The 20303-nt window shown below is 36.7% G+C and overlaps 4 protein-coding genes across 4 annotated transcripts; 2 read left to right on the plus strand and 2 right to left on the minus strand.

The window, feature by feature from the left end:
• The first annotated feature begins 955 nt into the window (after positions 1–955).
• LOC9321089 (GDSL esterase/lipase ESM1) lies at positions 956–3108 on the plus strand. The gene is made up of 5 exons (XM_002882826.2): positions 956–1492; positions 1591–1712; positions 1967–2167; positions 2253–2520; positions 2626–3108. The coding sequence occupies exons 1-5, from the start codon at positions 1231–1233 to the stop codon at positions 2949–2951; spliced, it is 1179 nt and encodes a 392-aa protein (XP_002882872.1). The 5' UTR covers positions 956–1230; the 3' UTR covers positions 2952–3108.
• Positions 3109–5553: 2445 nt separating this feature from the next.
• On the plus strand, positions 5554–7355 carry LOC9318939 (GDSL esterase/lipase At3g14220). The gene is made up of 5 exons (XM_002882827.2): positions 5554–6004; positions 6074–6198; positions 6289–6489; positions 6633–6894; positions 6979–7355. Exons 1-5 carry the CDS (start codon positions 5758–5760, stop codon positions 7233–7235), a joined length of 1092 nt encoding a protein of 363 aa, XP_002882873.1. The 5' UTR covers positions 5554–5757; the 3' UTR covers positions 7236–7355.
• LOC9318940 (GDSL esterase/lipase 4) lies at positions 7291–8884 on the minus strand. The gene is made up of 4 exons (XM_021032325.1): positions 8475–8884; positions 8274–8401; positions 7941–8171; positions 7291–7857 (listed from the first exon to the last, which is right to left on the minus strand). The coding sequence occupies exons 1-4, from the start codon at positions 8740–8742 to the stop codon at positions 7363–7365; spliced, it is 1122 nt and encodes a 373-aa protein (XP_020887984.1). The 5' UTR covers positions 8743–8884; the 3' UTR covers positions 7291–7362.
• Positions 8885–10089: 1205 nt separating this feature from the next.
• LOC9321090 (ethylene-responsive transcription factor RAP2-2) lies at positions 10090–12445 on the minus strand. Its single transcript, XM_002884978.2, has 3 exons — positions 11990–12445; positions 10486–11376; positions 10090–10389 (listed from the first exon to the last, which is right to left on the minus strand). Exons 1-2 carry the CDS (start codon positions 12294–12296, stop codon positions 10529–10531), a joined length of 1155 nt encoding a protein of 384 aa, XP_002885024.1. The 5' UTR covers positions 12297–12445; the 3' UTR covers positions 10090–10389; positions 10486–10528.
• Between the last annotated feature and the right edge of the window lie 7858 nt (positions 12446–20303).

A 20303-nucleotide genomic window follows, 5' to 3' on the forward strand; every position in this document is an offset into this window, starting at 1 on the left:
TAAATAAAATAGCTTAAATTTGATATCTTCTTTCATTTAAACCGGAAGATATAGAAAGTATATATCTTAAATTCTTAATTTCTTTCTTTTTTGGTTTAAGTAGATATATTAATCTAAATAGCTGTTTATCGTTTTATTTTTTGTGTTTGTTACAAGTAAATTAGTTAGCTAACTAGTGACATGAATTAGAACTTAGAACCAATAACATAACCAATAGTCCGTTGACTTTTATAACATTTATATTAATTAATAAATAAGTCTTAGATTCGTAGATGTTTTGTTTTAAAGTTTCCACGATGACCTCTGTGCCTGATAATTTCTAGCCTTTGACTCAATACATGCTCATTATTCCATTCAACCAATTGCGTTCGACATATCCTGTTTTATTTTTTATCCAACATTCTTTTCAAAATTTTTTTAACATTTGCTCTCTCTATTTCTAATAGATTGAGTTTTTGAGTTTTTTTATCTTGATCCTAAAAAGTATCAAAATGAACACAACAGCTAACCAATCTCCACAATATATTATACATTTTGATAAAATATATATATTAAGAACAAAAAGTATTTAATACAACTGAAAATAATTAAAAAGATGAACTACATGTATCTTTTAATTGAAAATGAAGCATTATATATATATATATATATATATATATATATATATAAAGAATATAGATTATCTAGTTTTATTTTATGTAACAAACTTTAAATGTTCTCCAAACCATTTAAGTAACACTTTATACTTTGAATATATCAATTAATATTAATATATAATTCAATAAAAGTAAAACATAATTAATATTTATGACTCTTGTTAATAAAAATTTTTGGCTCCGCCTCTATAGGACATAACCATAAAAATACTAAGATAAACCTTACCGTTATGTGAATAGAACAATTCATGATAAATGGTAAATAGAAAATAAAGAGCAATAGAAAATAAATAAAAATTAATAAGAATAAATATAATCTAAATTTGCTTAAGAACACATCACTTTATATTTAGTCTCATATAATAAAAAAATTTCGGATCTAACATATATGCTACGCGAGCCTCATATTTCATAAGCGATTTAGATATCTTTACCTTGTAGTTGTAAATTTTTTTATATAAATTACATTTACTCTTACTATAAAATTACTACCTTTTGCAGTATAAATATAACCAGTGAACTATGAAGTTCACCACCCGACCAGTCTTACTCTCTCTTAACAAATAATATTGAGATGGCAGAAAATTTTAATTTGGTGAGTGTTCTGGGAGTCTTATTGGTATTAACCATCTTCCATAATCCGATGATGGTCTACGCCGGCGAGGGTGTTCCCAACGTAGCGTTGTTCACTTTCGGAGACTCTTACTACGACGCCGGAAACAAAGTGTTTCTCAGCCAAAAAAAAGATCTTCCACAAACCTATTGGCCTTACGGAAAATCCCGCGACTACCCTAACGGCAAGTTTTCCGACGGCCACATCGTTCCCGATTTTATCGGTACGCTCTTTATTATTCTATTGACATGTGTGCATATACAACATTAATAAATATAGATACAAGATAATTATTAAACATGGTGACTAATGACTATGTAGCTGATTTCATCTCTATTCCGAATGGAGTACTCCCACCGGCGCTTAAACCGGGCGTTGATATTTCACGTGGAGTCAGCTTAGCCGTCGCCGATGCTTCTATTCTCGGAGCTCCGGCTGAATCTGTGAGTCCGCTTTCAATATTTTTTTTTATGTTTTAAAGAGATAGACTTTAGGGTTATAAATAGGTAAACACAACAATGTTAAAAAAGTATTAGATAAAGAAAATAATTACAAAAATCGTTATTAAAAATTGTTAAATGGTACCATTTAAAATCTGATGAAACACACTACTTATTTAGTGTACTATTATAATAGGTTTTAGTTAAAAATTGAAAAGGATAAGTTAAATTGATTTTACTTTCTTTTGTTTATCCAGATGACACTAAATCAACAAGTGGCTAAATTCAAAAGTCTGAAATCTAATTGGAACGACAGCTACATCGGGCAATCACTGTTTATGATATACATTGGTACGGAAGATTATTTGAATTTCACCAAGACCAACCCCAGGGCAGACGCTTCTGCTCAACAAGCTTTTGTCACTTCCGTTACTAACCGATTAAAGAGCGACATCGGTGTAAGTTGTCAACTAACCAATGTACAAGCGTTTTCGTATACTTTATGTTCAATTGACTTACTATATATAACAAGTTATTTTACAGTTGTTGTACTCTTTGGGAGCGAGTAAATTCGTGGTTCAATTGCTAGCACCATTGGGATGCTTACCGATCGTGAGACAAGAATACAAAACCGGCAACGACTGTTACGAGCCGCTCAATGATTTGGCAAAACAACACAACGAAAAAATCGGTCCAATGTTAAACGCATTTGCTAAATCTAGTACTAGCCCCAATGGTTTTCAGTTCACCGTCTTCGATTTCTACAACGCCGTTCTTCGTAGGATTACGACAGGAAGAAGTCTTAACTACAGTAAACAAACATAACTATTCCATTAACTAAATTGAGTGATAAGTACATATCTCTTTTTAAACCAGTTTCTTTAATATAAATGTATCATCTAAAATATATGTACAGGATTGTACGTAACGAATTCGTCCTGTTGCGGTATTGGGACGCACAATGCATATGGTTGCGGAATGGGAAACGTGCACTCGAAGCTATGTGAGTACCAAAGATCTTACTTCTTCTTCGATGGACGTCACAACTCAGAGAAGGTTCAGGAGCAATTGGCTCATCTTCTATATGGAGCCGATCCTAGCGTGGTCCAGCCAATGACGGTCCGTGAGCTAATCGTCTACCCAACCGGAGAGACTATGCGTGAGTATTGGGAACCTAACAAGTCTTCTATTCGTCGTCGTCCATCTGGTGACCCCTACTTCGGGTTCTCGGCCTTTGAATGACTTTCGATATATGTGAGCGATATGTTGTATTGATATTGCCGTACATTACGTGGTAATTCTGTTTACCACGATCGAATAAAGTTCTTTTGCATATCTTTTGTATTCTGTTTCAACTTAAAAGAAAATAGAACAAAAAGATATTGCAATAGTTTCTACAGCTTGATCACTGGCTCACTGCTTCCTCCAAACATGGTTTATAATTTTATATATCTAGGTGACTAGGCGAGTGTAGATACTAGATACTGTACTTTTACTATATATAAAACGATTTTGAATGTGCATGAACATAAAAAAACATACCTCACTTGCTGATTCAACCTTTTTTACTCTCATCAAGTAATTCCAATTGATAGACCATCTTAAGATACAACTACTTTCATCCACTTTTAATTTGCATGTTTTAATTTTTTCTTCATAACTCTTCTGTCTTAAACAAATATTTGGCCGCCCTGTAATAAAAGCCTCCTATTATAACTTAATAAAATTTCACTATTCCTATTATAAATTAATAAATGCTTATTAAGAGACCTCTATAAATTAATAAAATTTTATTGTTATGATATTATTAATTTATAGAAGTTTTACCGCAGGTGTAAAGAACATGAAAGGGAACAAATATTCTAAAACTATACCCAGGTACAAATTCCTTGCATGAATAGTAAAATACATTATTTCAGAGGGACCATGGAATTGTTGGATAACAATCAATCTATTTTGTGTTATAAATGTATCCAAAATCTTTCTTTCTTTCTTTTTTCTTGTAATTTATATAAAATGTATCAATTGAATACCTTATGACACTGATCATACATGGAAAATTTAGTTACATATATGCCACGAACATCGATGTCTTGTGGGTATCAAAGATAGTATACTGACAAGAATCGTTTGGGAGAAAAGTTAAATGCAGAAGGGGGACTGTCAATTTTTTTTGACTGAAGTGTGTGACACTTTTTAAACAGTGCGTGTATCTTTGACTTTTATTGCAAAGCCACCTCTCGCATGGAAGACAAGACAAGGGGTACGGTGTGTTTAGGGCTGAACGAACAAATTGGTACAAGGCAACCGCAATCAGTATACACAGTGAAACTTTGCCCCAAACAGAGATAAAGACAAATCTAGCAAGAAACCCTAAAACGCATATGCTCGCCATACATAAATAAGACAAAGACAGGCCGATCGCTCTGCACGAGAACTTTGACTAGCACTTTCATGACAACAGAGAATTCTAGCACGAATATATATGGCTTGTTATGAAATTCATTTTTTTTTTTTAACTTACAAAAGATTGGTTCTTCTAGAAAATTTAATGACCGAAGTTATTCGTTAGATATATACTAGAACAGAAGATTTTATCTTACGGTATTGGAATGATGATAAGAATCTTATATAGTGTAGGCTACAGTAGTGCTGATTCTATACATGCCACTTGACCCTCATATATCTGAGATGCGTTATAGATTTTTTTTTTATCTTGTGGTTTTTTTTTTATAAATCTCAAATCAACTTTTCATTATCCAACGAATCATTTACTCTTTGTAATCCACACAAGTTTTAACCCAATTTGGCATCATAGAATACAACTTAGAATCATAATGTACAAAAGAAATATATTTCTTTACTATTCTATCAGTCACTCCATTTCCTTATTTATCTTGTAATTAAAGAAGTTATCTTGAGTACACAATATTATTATATATTGTTTTGCAATATAAATAGTACAATTGGTGTAAGATGCATTTAGAATTTTTTTCATCCAAATCTTCCGGATACGTACAAATTTTATTTTGTTATCAAAATTATTCTTATTTTTTCCTTTTATCTTCACATTTTTTTTTTGTCATCCGAAATTAATTAAAATTCAAAAGAGCCATTCCTAAAGAATGTTGTTTACATATGTGATATGTTTCGGTTCTGTACGAACTTTTCGTGTCAGATTATCCACTTTTACATTAGCGCTACGAGAAATTAAAGATAAAGAAAAGGTAGAGAATTCTTCCTTGTCACTCTGAAATTCCTCCAAATACACTAAAAACGCCGGCCATTCGGTTGGAGAAGACACCATCTTCACCAAATCAGAACAGTCTGTAAAGAACGCTACCTCTTGATTATCTGCACCAATCATGCACTTCATCGCCCAGAAAATGACCTTTTATCTTCACATCGTCAGGGTCATAATTGGATCTTATCTTATCTACACATTCAAGATGTGATTGGTGGTTTTAGAATAAATATCGTTGGAATAAAATAGAGTAACTGAGCTGAAACATAAAAACATAAACTTGAGGGTAAAAATTTACTCCACTATATATTTTTATATGAAATTTTTTTCAGCTTTTAAAGTAAAAATAGAGGAAAAAAGATAAAATAAAATCTGCCTATTTCTGCAGACTAAGCTTCGAAAACTATACATTTATGCAATACATAATGTTCAATCATTGTATTCTTTTTGGGTTAAATGTATCGATCAATTTTGCTTTTCACAATCAATCAAAGTAAATGGTAACCAAAACTAATATTTATTGTTCTGTCGAGCTCGTATTAATTCTGGATCTGAATATCTCATCACATTGTGGAGTATGATATATCTAAAAACAGACGTATTTAAATCCTTCGGTTTTAGTTCCGGTTTTAATTTGGTTTACTACTAACTAAATAACAAATAATCAAACCGAATTAATTTCGGTTTGGTTTGGTATAGCACATAACACTCACTAGTCACTTTATACAAGCATAAAAAGGTCAGACACAGACAGAGTAGAAGACATAAAAAAAAAAGACTTCAAGCTAAAAAACCTTTCTAGAAATGGCAAAGAACCGTAACTTAGTCTTCTTCTTAGGGCTATTAGCGTCTTTTACACTCGCCAGTTTCCCGGTGAACGTTTCCGGCGAACCCCCTCTCTTATTCACTTTCGGCGACTCTTCCTACGATGTGGGCAACACGAAGTTCTTCTCGTCGGAGTTCGATCCGGCCACCACGTGGCCTTACGGCGAATCCATCGATGATCCAACCGGCCGTTGGTCTGACGGCCACATTGTCCCAGATTTCGTCGGTATAATGAAAAGTCTTTAAATTTTCTTTTAGGGTTCTTGTAATTGATTCCGATTTTTATTGCAATCAGGTCGATTGATTGGTCAACGGGAACCAATTCCTCCGGTGCTTGACCCAAAAGCCGATCTTTCTCGTGGAGCAAGCTTTGCCATTGCTGGAGCAGTTGTTCTTGGATCTCAAGCTGCGACTGTATCCGTAAGCATTTGTTTCGTCACTGTTTGATAAAAAGGCTTTGTCTGATTTTTTTTATATATATCTATGTGTTCAATGTTGTTGGACTCGCAGATGAATTTTGGACAACAGATATCGAAGTTTATAGAGTTACATAAGAGATGGACTGATAAAGAACGAGCAGAAGCTATATACATGGTTAACATCGGAGCTGATGATTACTTGAATTTCGCAAAGGCTCATCCAAATGCCAATACTGTGGAGCAGGTTACTCAAGTTGCCTATGTTCTCCAAAGGATATCAAGAGAGCTCATGGTATATTTTTACTTATTTACAAGTCTCTTAACGTGATGGATCCAACTAGGAAATGTTGTTTTGAATACAGTCCTTGCGGGTTTACGGGTTTGGTAGCCTTTACAAGTTTGATCTTAGTAGGAATTTGTTTTGGATCTATGCAGAGTATATACAGGGCAGGTGGGGCGAGGAAGTTTGCGGTACAGAATTTGGGGCCGCTTGGTTGCTTACCCATAACCAGACAAGAGTTTAAGACAGGTGAAAAGTGTATGGAGATGGTTAACTTCATGGCGAAAACACACAATGAAAGGCTTAGTGGTGTGCTCTTTTCGATGACTGTACCGTTACTGTACCGTGGCTTCCGGTACAGCCTCTTTGATTTCAACGGTGAAATTCTCCGGAGGATCAATGAACCATCACTCCACGGTAATTAAATTATAGAAAGTAAACATAACACTTTTTAACATTTGGATTCGGTTTTTAGTTATTGTTCATGTTTATGGCGGTTAGGATATACTGATACAACGACTTCTTGCTGTGGAACTGGATCGAGAAATGCATACGGGTGCGGTTATAGCAACGTGCATGCGAAGCTCTGCAGCTACCAGAAATCATTTCTGTTCTTCGACGGGCGTCACAACACCGAGAAAACCGATGAAGAAATCGCTAATCTGTTTTATTCTGGAGACAAACATGTTGTCTCTCCGGTGAATATAAAGGATCTTGTAGGTAAATCGGTGAACGATCTTCGGGCTCAAGAAATCTAGGATCCCCAATCCTGTTCTGTTTCTTTGAAATAAGTAAATGGTTGTTGTTATAAACTGTAAAACTCGTATTCTATTTCATACCTATATGAGAATAAACAAAAAAGTAAACCGTTTACATAAGAAAAGCCTAGAGTCTGAACAATGTTTTAAGATTGTAAGGTGCAGTGACAGTAGGCGGTCCGCTCCAAATCAGCTCTGCGATCTGATGATGAGCCTTTTCCGTCAAATGAGAGGGATCAAAGAAGATGTAATCATCAGCGTTTTCGCATTGTTCGTAACCTTGCGATGGTCCATTTCGGAATCCACATGTATTGATTCCCCTCAACGGCCCACTCCCGCAACATGCCATCTTCCCTTCCTTGAAACCGTATCGAGAAGGGTTGTTGATCCTTTGGGATAAAGAAGTGTGAAAGTCGTGAAGAGCGTATTTGAATCCGGATAACCGGCGCTCTAGACGCCTCAAGACTTTTGGGAATTCTTGGTTATGGAGATTGATCAGCTCTGTTACCGGCTCGAAACAAGATCCTATCTTTGCCCGGTCTATTATCGATGCGCTTGGTGTACAGCCAAATGGACCCAAGCTCAAGAATCCAAATTTCCTTGCTCCTAATTTATACAATTCCTGAAATTCACATTTTTATTCATAATCAAAGATTCCATTCCTCTCTGTTTTTTTTTTACGGAGTTATAAAACCAGTTACTTACCTCGATGACGGTGGTTGTGTTACGAATGACGAACTCGACCAATCTTTCTTTGGTAGTGTTACTAAAAGTTGAGGTATTGGCAAAGAATGGGTATTGATAGTCATTTGCTCCGATGTGAAAAAGATAAACAGCTTTCGAGATTACTCTTCTCGCCTCTGCATCTCCTAAATTAGATCTCAACGTTTTCTCCACGTTCTTGAAGTTGTTTAACTGTGTTCCCAAGTCTTTCGACTTTGATGAAACCAAAAAAAAGAATTTAAAAAATTTCAATGATTTTAGTCAAACAAAGAAAAATTTGTGTCTTTTTTTGGATATGTCAAAGGGAATAATTACCGATCCCGGAAACGTTCCGGCGAAAACTCCGGCGGCTGTAGTAGCGAAATTAAGTCCGTAGGTTAATTGACTGTTACTGTAACCAGGTTGTAGATTTGGCGGGATCAACGGTAACCATGCGTGCTCAGCTGCCACGTCAGATTATAATCAGTTAGTTAGACAAAAAAAAAAAGAAACTCATGTATCAAATTGGTGATTTACCAATAAAATCTATCATTATTCGTCCATCCGAAACCCGTCCCGTTGGAAACTTGAACGTTGTTTTGCCATATGGCCAGAAATTCGATCGGAAACTTGAGACAGAGTCGAAGTAATTATTGTTTCCGGCTTCAAACAGCGAATCTCCAAAAACGAACAAGGCGGCTTGGTTCGTTATAAGATCTTCTTTGCAAGAAATCGAGCCGATTGATAAACTTATTGTGCAAATGAATATGATGATGATGATCGAATTAAATCTAGAACTCGCCATGTTTAGTTGCACTCTCTTTTTTTCCCGATACAATACTATTCTGCGATCCGTTTTATATACATGTAGGTGTTTAATTTATTTAGTATTTTTTGTTTAAACATGTAGCGTGGTCAAGTTGTACGACTTTGAATTTACAAATTTCATTACGGATTATTTTTGTATTACGGCTGCGGAGTTTGACCAAGACAACGTCCCATTTATTTCGATAGACATTTATATTATTTTGTTTTAGTTTGTTGACTTCCAACATTTTCTTATCTCACTTTGAAATTTGACCAAGAAAATATATCTGATCTTTGAAAAAACCAAAAGTATATTCAAATTGATGAGGAAAGTTTACATCAAAAAGCACCGCTTATGTTGGATTTGTCAAGTATAATTGGAAAAGTACTCAACGTTGGTTACAAATAAGAAGAATATGAATTATGAGTGGGCTTTCATTATCCACGATACACTTGAAGAGATTTCTAAGCAAAAATTATTTAGCTCAAATGAGGTTAATAACATAGATATTAAGATATGAAATTAGATAGCTCATATATAATAACTCATAATCTACTGAGTTATTTACTTGATTTATCTCAAAAAATAAGTAAAATATAACTTACTTTTAGAGCAAGTGGTTCGCTGTTGGAGGAGAAAGATGATAACCCAAACGGCTGGCTCCCGTGAAATAGCTAAGACAAAAAACTTTGATTGCAAATATGTAATCCTTCTGAACAACTAAATAAGCATACACCTTTTTTTCTTTCTAAATTACCCAATCCAACACATACGAGATTAGTGGGTATTACTCACTAGGTTCATCTTAGTGATCATATTTTGGTAAAGAATGACTTTGAGTGATCTTTAATTTAATTTTTTTTAAAGAAATAAAATGTCTCAACAACAACAATCGGTGAACCTTTTTGAGAATAAGCATGTTTGAGAATCAGTCGCAGTCTCGTTGATTGAACATTGAACCTTTTCTCTACATATATAGCCCTACCTAAGCCCTTAGTGCCCCTACAGAATCATTTGGATGCTTTCTAATATTTTTTTGTAAGCAATGTGGCCATGTGGGTGTATTATTATTTTTGTATTTTCATCAAATGGTTCACGAGAAAGTTTACAGGAAAAAACTCAATTCTGTCTCATTTTTCCTTATTACCAGGCACGTTCTTTGTCCGGTTCGGTCATGTTTCCTAATGTTTTCGAGGTGTACGATACGAAGAATCTTTCTCTTTGCTTTGAATGTGAAAGTTGTTGGATTATTCACAAAGCTAACGAATAAATAAAGCAATTCTCAATATCAACCAAGCAAAGTTCTATTAAGTTTGGAAGAGAAGATTCATAGAACAGACAGAGAGGTTCCAAAGAGATTTTATTATAATGTTAAACAGGTTTGGGGGTACAAAACAAAACACTTTAGAGGGTGATGATACGCTATAACAAAAGATCAAAAAGATACCTCAGAAGATTAAATAAACTGTCTTTTAAATAGAAAGAAAAACAAAAAATGAAGGAAACAAGACTCATTAGATAGATATTACACCTCTATTTACTTCATCACACCTTTTTATTTCAACAAAATTAAAAGAGAGGCTCATAAGAAACCAATGCAACGAGCTTCAAGTGTGACTTGTACCATCCCCCACCAGCAGAATCCTGTAGACAACCGAAAAAAAAAACAAGACAGAAGATTAGGTACGAACACTTAGGTTGTTTGTCTTCACGATTCAACAAGAAGAGCTCGTAGCTCACCAACACACAGCTTTATTTACAAACTAAGGAACCATCGATCACTTCAAAAGTCTCCTTCCAGCATGAAATTGATCTCATCTAAGCTCCATACGTCCATTGGGTTTTCCTCTTCCTGGGTCACAGCACCAGCATCTGCGCCAAGCATGGCTTCCACTTCTAGTGGAGTGTCCCATAAGGCGTTGTCAAGGTATGCCATCAGATCGTCTGAATCATCAGAGTTGGGTTTGAGCTTCTTTGCTGCATTGGTTTCTTCAACGAATGGTGCTTGGATGTTATTGACAAGCATTGAAGAGATCTCAGGTGTTTTGGGGCCGTGATCTCTCCACCCGAACTCAGAGCAGTCGAATGAGTTACTTCCCTGATCGGAACTGAAATACTGGAATCCATTATTACCTTCAGCATCGAACGAGTTTGTTAACCCAAACTGATTGTTGTACATCTGAGGCTTCTCTTCCATGAAACTCATATCACCAAAGGAGTCATTCCCCATGTTATCAAAGGAGTTGTTGCAGTACTGCTGACTCAGATGTGTTGGCTGCTGAACCAAAGTTACGCTTTTGTTTGGTTTAGCCACTTGTTTCTGAAGATTATTGGTCTTACCAGTAGGACGTTTCTGGGAGACGGAAGCGTTCTTCTCCTCTGGGAAATTCACCTTAGCTTTTGTGCCTCGGATTCTGCGTGCTGCTGCGTCATAAGCTCTTGCTGCTTCCTCAGCAGTGTCGAATGTTCCAAGCCATTCTCGGGAGCCTTTTCTGGGATCACGGATCTCAGCAGCCCATTTGCCCCAAGGGCGCTGCCTAATTCCTCGGTATTGATTCTTCCTCTTCCTCTTAGAAGATGTGTCAGCTTGCCCATCGGACTCTACAGTTTTCTTGGCTGATGCTGATCCTACTGTAGCCAAAACACACAACATCAATCATTAGCTGGATTAAAACGTCAGAGACTCATACCAGACATTTTCTCCCACAAAACACAAAACTTTGCCAAATATCTGAAAGCATTTAGACAATTAGAGAGGATATCATAAACAAAACTGAATCTCTTCAGGAGCTAAGGCATCTGGACATTTGACAACTCCAAAACCCCAAAACTGGTAAATAATCAACAAAGAGACAGCAGATGGTAACAAGAACAGTGAGATCAACCAATTCCAAAGACTTAACACAATAATTAAAGCTAAAAAACAAGAAACGCTTCTAAAAACCAAGATCCTGAAGATCTAAATATTTCATGAACTTTCAAATAAAACATACATATAACAAAAAAGGTCAAATAAGCCCTCACAAATTCTAAATATTTCTAGACTTAACACAAGAATGGTCTATCTCTAATCTCTTGTTCCTTTTCCCAGAAAAACCTTGAAAAGTTATAAAGATCTTTACTTTTTGGCTAGAATATTTTCTGATGATCAATAACCATCGAAATATGGACATGAACATCATAACTAAGATCCATAAACCCAATTCAAATAAAGTTGAGATTTGAATCAAACCCAAATATATACCAGTGGATGCGAAAACGGGGACAGAGGAAGCTACGGGTTTAGTAGTCGCCGTGAAGACAAAAGGCTTCACATTGACGAAGACATCATCATCGAAATCGTCTTCGCAGTCAAAAGCCGAGTCATCCTTAAACCCTCGGAAATCAGCTTCGAATTCATCGTCCAGATCGAAGAAATCGGGTCGCTTATTCGATCGCTTCTTCGAAGCTTTTTTCCCTTTGTTTTTCAGATCCGGCCAGATAAACTCGCTAGTGACACGGAGGGACCTCGGCGGCGGAATGAAATCGGAGATTATAGCTCCTCCACACATGGTTGCTTCAGATTAAAACTCTCTTTTAGGGGTCTAAATGATCAGAAATAGAATCTTAGGAGCCAAATAATAAATATTCGCTTCTTTAGGGGTCTCTTTTTTTAATTTCTCTTCTCTCTCTTTCTTTCTCGCTGTTACTCTCCAGAAATATTGAGAAAGGGTGCGTCGTATATTATATAGATTTGATTCTTTACTATTATACCCTTACTTGTGGCTCGTAATGGCTGTTATATGTTTAAGGCCCTGTTCTAAAAATCTCCGCCTAGACCCGATTACTCCCCGCTTAATCGCTAGGCCCACCCTGTCCGCCTCGATTAATGACTAATCCCTTAAAGAAATCAGTCACCCGATTACTCTCCGCCTAATCCGATTATTCCCCGCCTAATCCGATTATTCCCCGCCTAATCTTACATACCCCGATTATTTTTAGATTGCCAGTATAAAAAAACTTTTTATTTTTGTTATTCAATCATTTGAATTGGGAGTTTGTAATGTTTTACAATAATTTATGTTCATATTTTAATAAAAATCATAAATATTTGTCTCAAAAATACATTTTTATGTGTTTACTGCAATTTTAAAAATAATATTGGATTAATATGTTTTAAAAATATTAAAATAACCCTAAAACTAATCCTCGATTAATCCCCGATTTTAATCCGATTTTCCGATTAATCGCTAGGCCCATGCCGAGCGCCCGACTAGCGCCTAGCGATTTTTCAAACAAGGGTTTAAGGTGATTTGTCATGGTTTAGGTGGCTCTATTGCTTATTATATTTATGTGTAAAATGCTCTAATTGGTGTAGATTCTATTGATGTTATCACCATATATGGAAGATAATAATCATGACTAACAACAATGAAAATTTATATGAGCCCACATGTGTTATGTGTATATATAAAGCATATGTTTAAATGTTGATTTTCTCGACTTTTGTCTATTTTTAGTAAAAGCTAGTATTAGTTTTACATCTATGCATCTATGATATTATTTTGAATCAATAAGTATTTTTTTGGTTTCGTTGTTATACTTATCAAGAGATTTTAACACATTACAAATTATAATCTCTACAATAAGCATGCATGACTATTTCATATGGATGATGCATCATATGCGAATTGAAAAGAAAAAAAAACGCATCTATGTTCTCACCAAACGTGATTTACAAATATATTGAAAAGCTATGTATGTAATAATATGGTTCAACAAAAAAATAAGTTAATACGGTAAGTTATATCCCATGTTGACATGTTATCATATTTGAATTGACTGTCCTTAAGAAATGTCAAAAGTAATTTCCGAACTTTTGTTAATATACGCTTTTGTTAATATACGCTTTTTGAACATTAAACACGAACGGTCTAAAGTTATAACTAATTATTCTTGTGATTCTCAGTTTTTGCATGGGTTATATGATCTGAAGTCCAATACTATCGTCCTTTTACAAGAGATGATTTATATAAAAAGTTAGTACATAGACTTTATATGAAAGAACAAAAATTTAAGGAAAAACGAAGAAAAATTGATACACATCTTTAGACATTACTCATTAGCAGAATCGACGAGATTTGTTGAGATTTCAAAATAAATGAACCCCATCCCTAGAGATATTATCATGGAGTGGCAAAATTGGAAATACCAAAAATGAGCTCATCTATGGGCATGTTTGTGTTACACGAAGTTTCTTGTATCTTGAGACTTGGAAAAGAGATAAAAGAAAGACAAGTTGAGCAAGTGGACTTACTTACAAGGCTTTGCGTTGTCCGAGTCCCACCATGTACGTACCACAGTCACTACTTGATGCACATCTTCAAAATTTAAAATCAATTGCGTATCAATTCTCCTAAATGAAAATTTCTGGTGTACCTTAACATGTTTGAGAAAATAAATTACCCTTTAATCTTCACTGTTTTTCGAAATTATAATCCGGAGAACTGAAGATGGATAGTAATATAGTATCATAGTATTAGTAAGCAGGGCCGGTCCGGAGGGTAGGCGACGTAAGCGGTCGCTTACGGCCTGGTTTGAATCTTAGAAAAATTTGATTACACGTAACATGATCCCATTATATGTTCTGGTTTATTTTTATTTTATTTTAATGTAAATGTTTTGTTATTTTTTATCTGTTTCTATCTAAATTCTTGTATTTTAGAGTTTCAGTCATGCATATAGAAAAGTGGCCATGTAGTTCTATTATTTATTTTTGTTTATATAGGTATATGAATTAGTTTAACTAATGTGTAAAAATGGTAGCTTAAATATAAACTGTATAATTCTTTGTGTAATCCATAAAAACATTAATACATATCAAAATATAAAATAATATCAAAATAATATCCTAAAAAATAAGTCAAAAGATAAAATAATACCAAAATAATATCTCAATGATTCAATGTATATTATACAACAAAAAGATAAAATAATACCGAAATAATATCCCAAAAAATAAGTAGAGAAGATAAAGTTAAGAATGCAAAAGAGGTAGGACCATTATCTTTTGGTACGAAGACGATTGAGACAAAGCTCCAATAATAGCTGATCTCAAGAAACTGAAGATGATGTAAGTTTTGAAAGCTACCCAAGTACCCATCCTTTTTTTTTGTCAACTGGGATTTATATATTGATCTTTTGAGGAATTTCAAACCAACTTACAATTTCCCATTCCAAGGAAGCAAAACAAAAAGACTTCCTGTTAGAACTAAGCCATTTATGTAAACATGGCTAATACAAAAGAATGTAACTCTCAATCGGAGCCATTAAAAAGCGATCACACAGAGGATTCAACTCTCTCATTGGCAAAGACATCGTGCAGCCAATGTGGGTAGCTCGAAGCAACATACGATCTCACCCTGTAACCTCCAAACACACTTTGCGCGATGAGACTAGCTCCTCTGTTCGCTTGAAGACCAACCTTTACTACTTTCCAATCCTGCAAACCTTCCAAAACCCTCAGCATTTCAAAAGACTCCCACTTGAAGGAAGGCCAAGCTTTTGGTCTTAAAACACAACCTACCAAAGTAGCATCCTCCAATTCAAACACGACCTTAGAGATGCCGTGACTTAACATACTCTCCACTGCCCATAAAAAGCTATGAAAGGAAGCAGATTCCTTGTCCTTGATATTGGGAATAGCATTCCTACTATGAAGCAGAACCGTTCCAACTTCATCTCTTAACACCCAAGCACAACCTAACAATGGATTCCTTTTAGACCAAGAAGAACCTATATTGCATTTAAACCAGTTAGGCGGGGGTGGCATCCATGAAGATTGACCACTTTCTTCATTCCTAGAGGAGGCATCCCTCAATTCATCAGACAGCCTTCCCAACTGAGCTTCATCTGTTGAGTCGATGCATTGGGCTGCAAACCATTCCTGAAAATCATCATCAATCTTACTCTTCGTCTCAGTTGCCAAGAATGTTTTTCCATCAAAGAAAAGAGAATTTCTGTTCTTCCAAATACGCCAAAGAATCCAAGGGAATTTTTTCCTTAAGTGAGCAGGCCAGTTCTTGTTGTCTCTGTTAACCAAAAGGTGGTGCAGGTTAGAGAAAACAGAACCTTTATCAAAGCCATCTTCAGGGGAAGGATAATCTGACATTGCCCAAATTTGTCTAGCAGTCGTGCATGAGAACAGAACATGGTTGATAGTCTCTCCAATAGCACCACAACATTGACAGACATCATCTAGTTTCATACCCCTCAGATTCAACCTATCCAAAACTGGAAGCGCCCCACACAAAATTTTCCAAAGAAAAACAGTGATCTTTGGGTCAGTTTTGATCTTCCAAACCTGCGCCTTCAGGTCATTCAAGGATGGAAGAAAGGAGGCTTCCCTTCTTACCTCAGAATCTAGAGATTGGCAAGCTAACCAATAAGCTGATTTGACCGTGAAGTCACCACTTCTATTATGTCTCCAAATCCAGAAGTCTTCTTGAGAAATAAGAGGTTTCTTTTTTCTGATCTTTATGATATCACCTGGGAAAAAGAGATCATCAAGCTTCTGAAGATCCCAATCCCTGTTTCTGTGATCAATAAGGTCTGCAACTCTCAAGTCAATATTGATCAAAGGGTTCTTTATCCACGGCATCCTAACTGAGCCATCTTCAATCCAGGGGTCCATCCAAACTCGTAAGGAATTCCCATTACCAACACGCTTTAGTAGACCTTTGATGAGAAGCTCTCTACCATGTAAAATACTTTTCCAAGCGTAAGATGGTCTACTTCCTAAAGAAGCTTCCAAGAAATCACAAAAGGGAAAATACCTATTCTTCATGATTGTAGAGAACAAACAGTCCGGAAATTGAATCAGACGCCAAGCCTGCTTAGCTAGAAGGGCCTGGTTGAAGAGCTGAATATCTTTAAAACCGAGACCACCAAGATCCTTTGTGAGACACATCTTCTCCCAGCTAACCCAATGAATCTTATTAGCATGCTCACATGTACTCCACCAGAATGAAGACATAGCACTAGAGAGATTATCACAAGAGGTCTTCGGTAACTTGAAACACGACATTGCAAACACCGGCATAGCCATGGCTACTGATTTGATTAGAATTTCCTTCCCACCCTGTGAGAGAGTCTTCGCATACCAACCAGAGAGCTTGGACTTAAGCCTGTCTTTTATGTAGCTCAACAGCTCAATTTTGGAACCAGAAAAACATTCGGGAAGACCAAGATAAGTGCCTGCTCCACCAACCTTGCTGATCCCCAACCTAATCTGAATTAAGTTCTTTGCGCTTTCCTCCACTCTAGAACCAAAAGTTATAGACGATTTAGAAGGGTTAACTACCTGCCCAGTTGCAGCCCCATAAGCAGTTAAGATCTCCTGTAGGGATTGGCTCTCTTTAGCAGTTGCTTTGCAAATAAACAGACTGTCATCTGCAAACAAAAGGTGATGGATCATAGGTCCATACTCTTGGAATTGAATACCAGTGATCTTCCCTGTCAATTGAGCCTGATTCAAAAGATGAGACAGCCCCTCTGTACACATCACAAACAAAAAAGGAGACAAAGGGTCTCCCTGGCGAAGGCCTCTCTCGGGGACTATCATACCAAAAGCTTGATCATTGATAAGAACCGAGTATGTAACTGAAGACACACAAAACATGAGCCAGTCCACCCACTTCACATGAAACCCCAAGGCTAGTAGTAATGCTCTTAAATAGCTCCATTCAACCCGATCAAAAGCCTTAGACATATCAGATTTAACAGCCATGTAATCTGATGAGAAAGATACATTTGTGTTAAGACTGTGGACCAACTCGTGAGCCACCAATATATTATCCGAGATCAACCTATCTGACACAAAGGCAGATTGATGATCAGAGATGATGTGAGGAAGAAGAGGCTGAAGTCTCCTCACCAGAATTTTGGAAATCACCTTGTAAAGCACCGAACATAAGCTTATTGGCCTTAAATCAGACATAAGAGAGGGGTGAGGAATTTTTGGCAGCAGACAAAGGTGAGTGTAATTCCATTCCTTTGGAAAAACTCCCGAAACAAAAAATTCCTTTACTTCCTTGATCACCTGCACTCCAACTATATCCCAATAGTGTTGAAAGAAAAGCCCCGACATGCCATCCGGACCAGGAGCGCTGGAAGGCTTAATAGAGAAGACAGCCTCTTTGATCTCTTGGTTAGAAACTGGTGCAATCAGATTCAGATTCATCTCCTCCGTCACTTTTGGGATCAGATCCGAGAACCAACACTCAAAACTAGGAGGATTTGAAGATTTGAATAAAGAGCTAAAGTAAGCAGAAGCAACCTCTCCTTTTGCTGCCTCTGATTTTTGCTCATTCCCATTGATGTCCAGAAGCATTTCTATTCTCTTCCTGGATCTATTTTCTTTGACTGAGGAGTGAAAAAACAGAGTGTTTCTATTACCACTTCTCATCCATTTTGCTCTGCTCTTTTGAGACCAGAAAATTTCTTCATCCTTGTAAGCTTTAACCAAATCCCTTTTCATTTTCCACACCAACTGTAACCTGGGAATGGAAGAAGACTGTTCTCTTTCTAAGGCTTGTTCAATCTGGTGGATACTATCTTTTGAATTCAGATTGTTTGCCTTTTTCCATCTACTCAATGATTTCCTACAAGACCTTAGCCTATCCGATACACTTGAGCTACCAGAGGCAGATCCTGCAGACCAAGCACCCGCAATAGCTTCTAACACATCAGGCTTATTCAGCAACCTTTTATCAAATCTAAACTGTCCTCTGTAGGTGTCTTGAGATTCTAACAGTTTGATCATAACCGGCCTATGGTCGGAGCCTCTCAAGTCAAGAAAAGTCTGATTAGAAGCAGGAAAATGAGAGAACCATTCTTTGTTGCCAAAAGCTCTGTCCAACCTGCTTTGGACCCATAGATCATATCTCCTGCCCGCCCAAGTGAATTGGTTGCCATGACTAGATAGTTCCCCCATATCACAGGCCTGAAGCATCTCGGAGAAAGGTTTGAACACATTGTCGCTTCTTCTTGGACCACCAAACTTTTCTCCATTGTGCAAGATGTCATTAAAGTCTCCAACCATGCACCATCTATCTTTCCTTCCAACCCCAATTCTGCTCAGCCTTTCCCAGTTCTCCTTCCTGAGCTTGAAAACTGGGTCCCCATAAATACAAGACACAAAAAAAGAAACTGCACCAAACTGTACATGCATATCCATTAAATTCTTATCAATGAAATTAAGATCCACCGTGACTCCACTTTTGATAAACAGAGCTAAACCACCACTCTTCCCCAATGGTTCCACTGTATAGACCCGCTCATAACCCAGCCAAACTTGCATATCTACCAAAACATCTCTACTGTGCATTGTTTCCATCAAGAACAACATCTCTGGGAAATGTTTTTTACGCATTTCTTTGAGACGAGGAATCACCAAATCCTGAGACCGTCCCAGTCCTTGGCAATTCCAGCTTATTATGCTCATTGGACTTTAGGCAATCCCCCCTTTGGGATCACCTCTTTGGGATTAAGCTTTTTTGATTTAGCAGAGCTAGTTCCCACTTCTACTGCTTTTCTTTTGTCCATCACTCCAACTTCTATCCCAGATTTTAACACTAGCACATCTTCTTCAGATGGTGGTATAAAGGGTTTCTGCTTCCTTGTATTCTTTGAAGGTCTTTTCCTTTGCTTAACGTTTTTAGAGATAAACCCGGACGGACCAGCTTCAGAGAAACCGGTCCTAAAAACCGTTGGTTTACTCTGAAAAGGTTGAGACAAACCCATGAAGTCCAATTCACCGGAGATACCAGCAGATGACTGAGACTCAATCAACCAAGATCTGTCCTTGACTCCAAGAATATCAGAATGAAGGGAGTTTAAACTTAGCCCAGTAGAAAGCTCCAGGTTTAAGGAAGAGTTATCAGAGCCGTAACTGAAGACATTCCCTTTGTCTTTGTTTACCTCAGCATGAATAACAGGGGGCGACTCTAGCCTTAAGATTGAATTCTTGGCAATAGGATCTTTTTCAACTTCCCCGACTGATTTCTTCACTCTGTCAGCTTTAAGCTTTAAGTCTTCACCATTAGACACCATTAAGTATTGTCTCATACCTTCCAACACCTCAGGGGCTATTCTTGGTCTTCCTGTTAAAGAATCCACACCAACTTGATCTTCTCTTAACACTCCAAAAAGAGGATCAGTAGCTTTTAGAACCAACGGCTTCTTTGCTTTATCCATTGGTTTGCCCATTCTTCTTGCATGAGCTTCTTCTTGTCTTCTTTTCACTAAGATTGGACAAACATCTCTTTCATGAGTTAACCGTTGACACTCATAACATCTCTTTTGAATCCTTTCATATTCAAAACGGACCGTCGTGGTACCACCCTTGATGTTTAAGACTTTAGACCTGCGCAATGGCCTAGAGACATCAAAGAGGACTTTAACTCTGACGAATTCCTGCAGCTGAGGCCTTTCCGGATCAAAGGCCACTTCTTTAACCTGCCCAATTAAATCTCCAAGGGAAGAGATTGCATGAACTGTGAAGTGATTGATGGGAAGAT

This window comes from Arabidopsis lyrata (genome assembly GCF_000004255.2).
Source record: "Arabidopsis lyrata subsp. lyrata unplaced genomic scaffold ARALYscaffold_3, whole genome shotgun sequence".
NCBI lineage: Eukaryota > Viridiplantae > Streptophyta > Magnoliopsida > Brassicales > Brassicaceae > Arabidopsis > Arabidopsis lyrata.

Bases quoted from the DNA above. Each gene is read 5' to 3' on its own strand.
- LOC9321089 (XM_002882826.2), top strand. From the start codon at position 1,231: ATGGCAGAAAATTTTAATTTGGTGAGTGTTCTGGGAGTCTTATTGGTA. The intron at 1,713-1,966 runs GTGAGTCCGCTT...TTGTTTATCCAG, and splicing joins TCGGAGCTCCGGCTGAATCT to ATGACACTAAATCAACAAGT. The intron at 2,521-2,625 runs GTAAACAAACAT...ATATATGTACAG, and splicing joins AGGAAGAAGTCTTAACTACA to GATTGTACGTAACGAATTCG.
- LOC9318939 (XM_002882827.2), top strand. From the start codon at position 5,758: ATGGCAAAGAACCGTAACTTAGTCTTCTTCTTAGGGCTATTAGCGTCT. The intron at 6,005-6,073 runs GTATAATGAAAA...TATTGCAATCAG, and splicing joins CATTGTCCCAGATTTCGTCG to GTCGATTGATTGGTCAACGG. The intron at 6,895-6,978 runs GTAATTAAATTA...TATGGCGGTTAG, and splicing joins CAATGAACCATCACTCCACG to GATATACTGATACAACGACT.
- LOC9318940 (XM_021032325.1), bottom strand. From the start codon at position 8,742: ATGGCGAGTTCTAGATTTAATTCGATCATCATCATCATATTCATTTGC. The intron at 8,402-8,474 runs GTAAATCACCAA...CTGACGTGGCAG, and splicing joins AATAATGATAGATTTTATTG to CTGAGCACGCATGGTTACCG. The intron at 8,172-8,273 runs GTAATTATTCCC...GTTTCATCAAAG, and splicing joins CCGGAACGTTTCCGGGATCG to TCGAAAGACTTGGGAACACA.
- LOC9321090 (XM_002884978.2), bottom strand. From the start codon at position 12,296: ATGTGTGGAGGAGCTATAATCTCCGATTTCATTCCGCCGCCGAGGTCC. The intron at 11,377-11,989 runs GTATATATTTGG...TTTTGGCTACAG, and splicing joins CCCCGTTTTCGCATCCACTG to TAGGATCAGCATCAGCCAAG.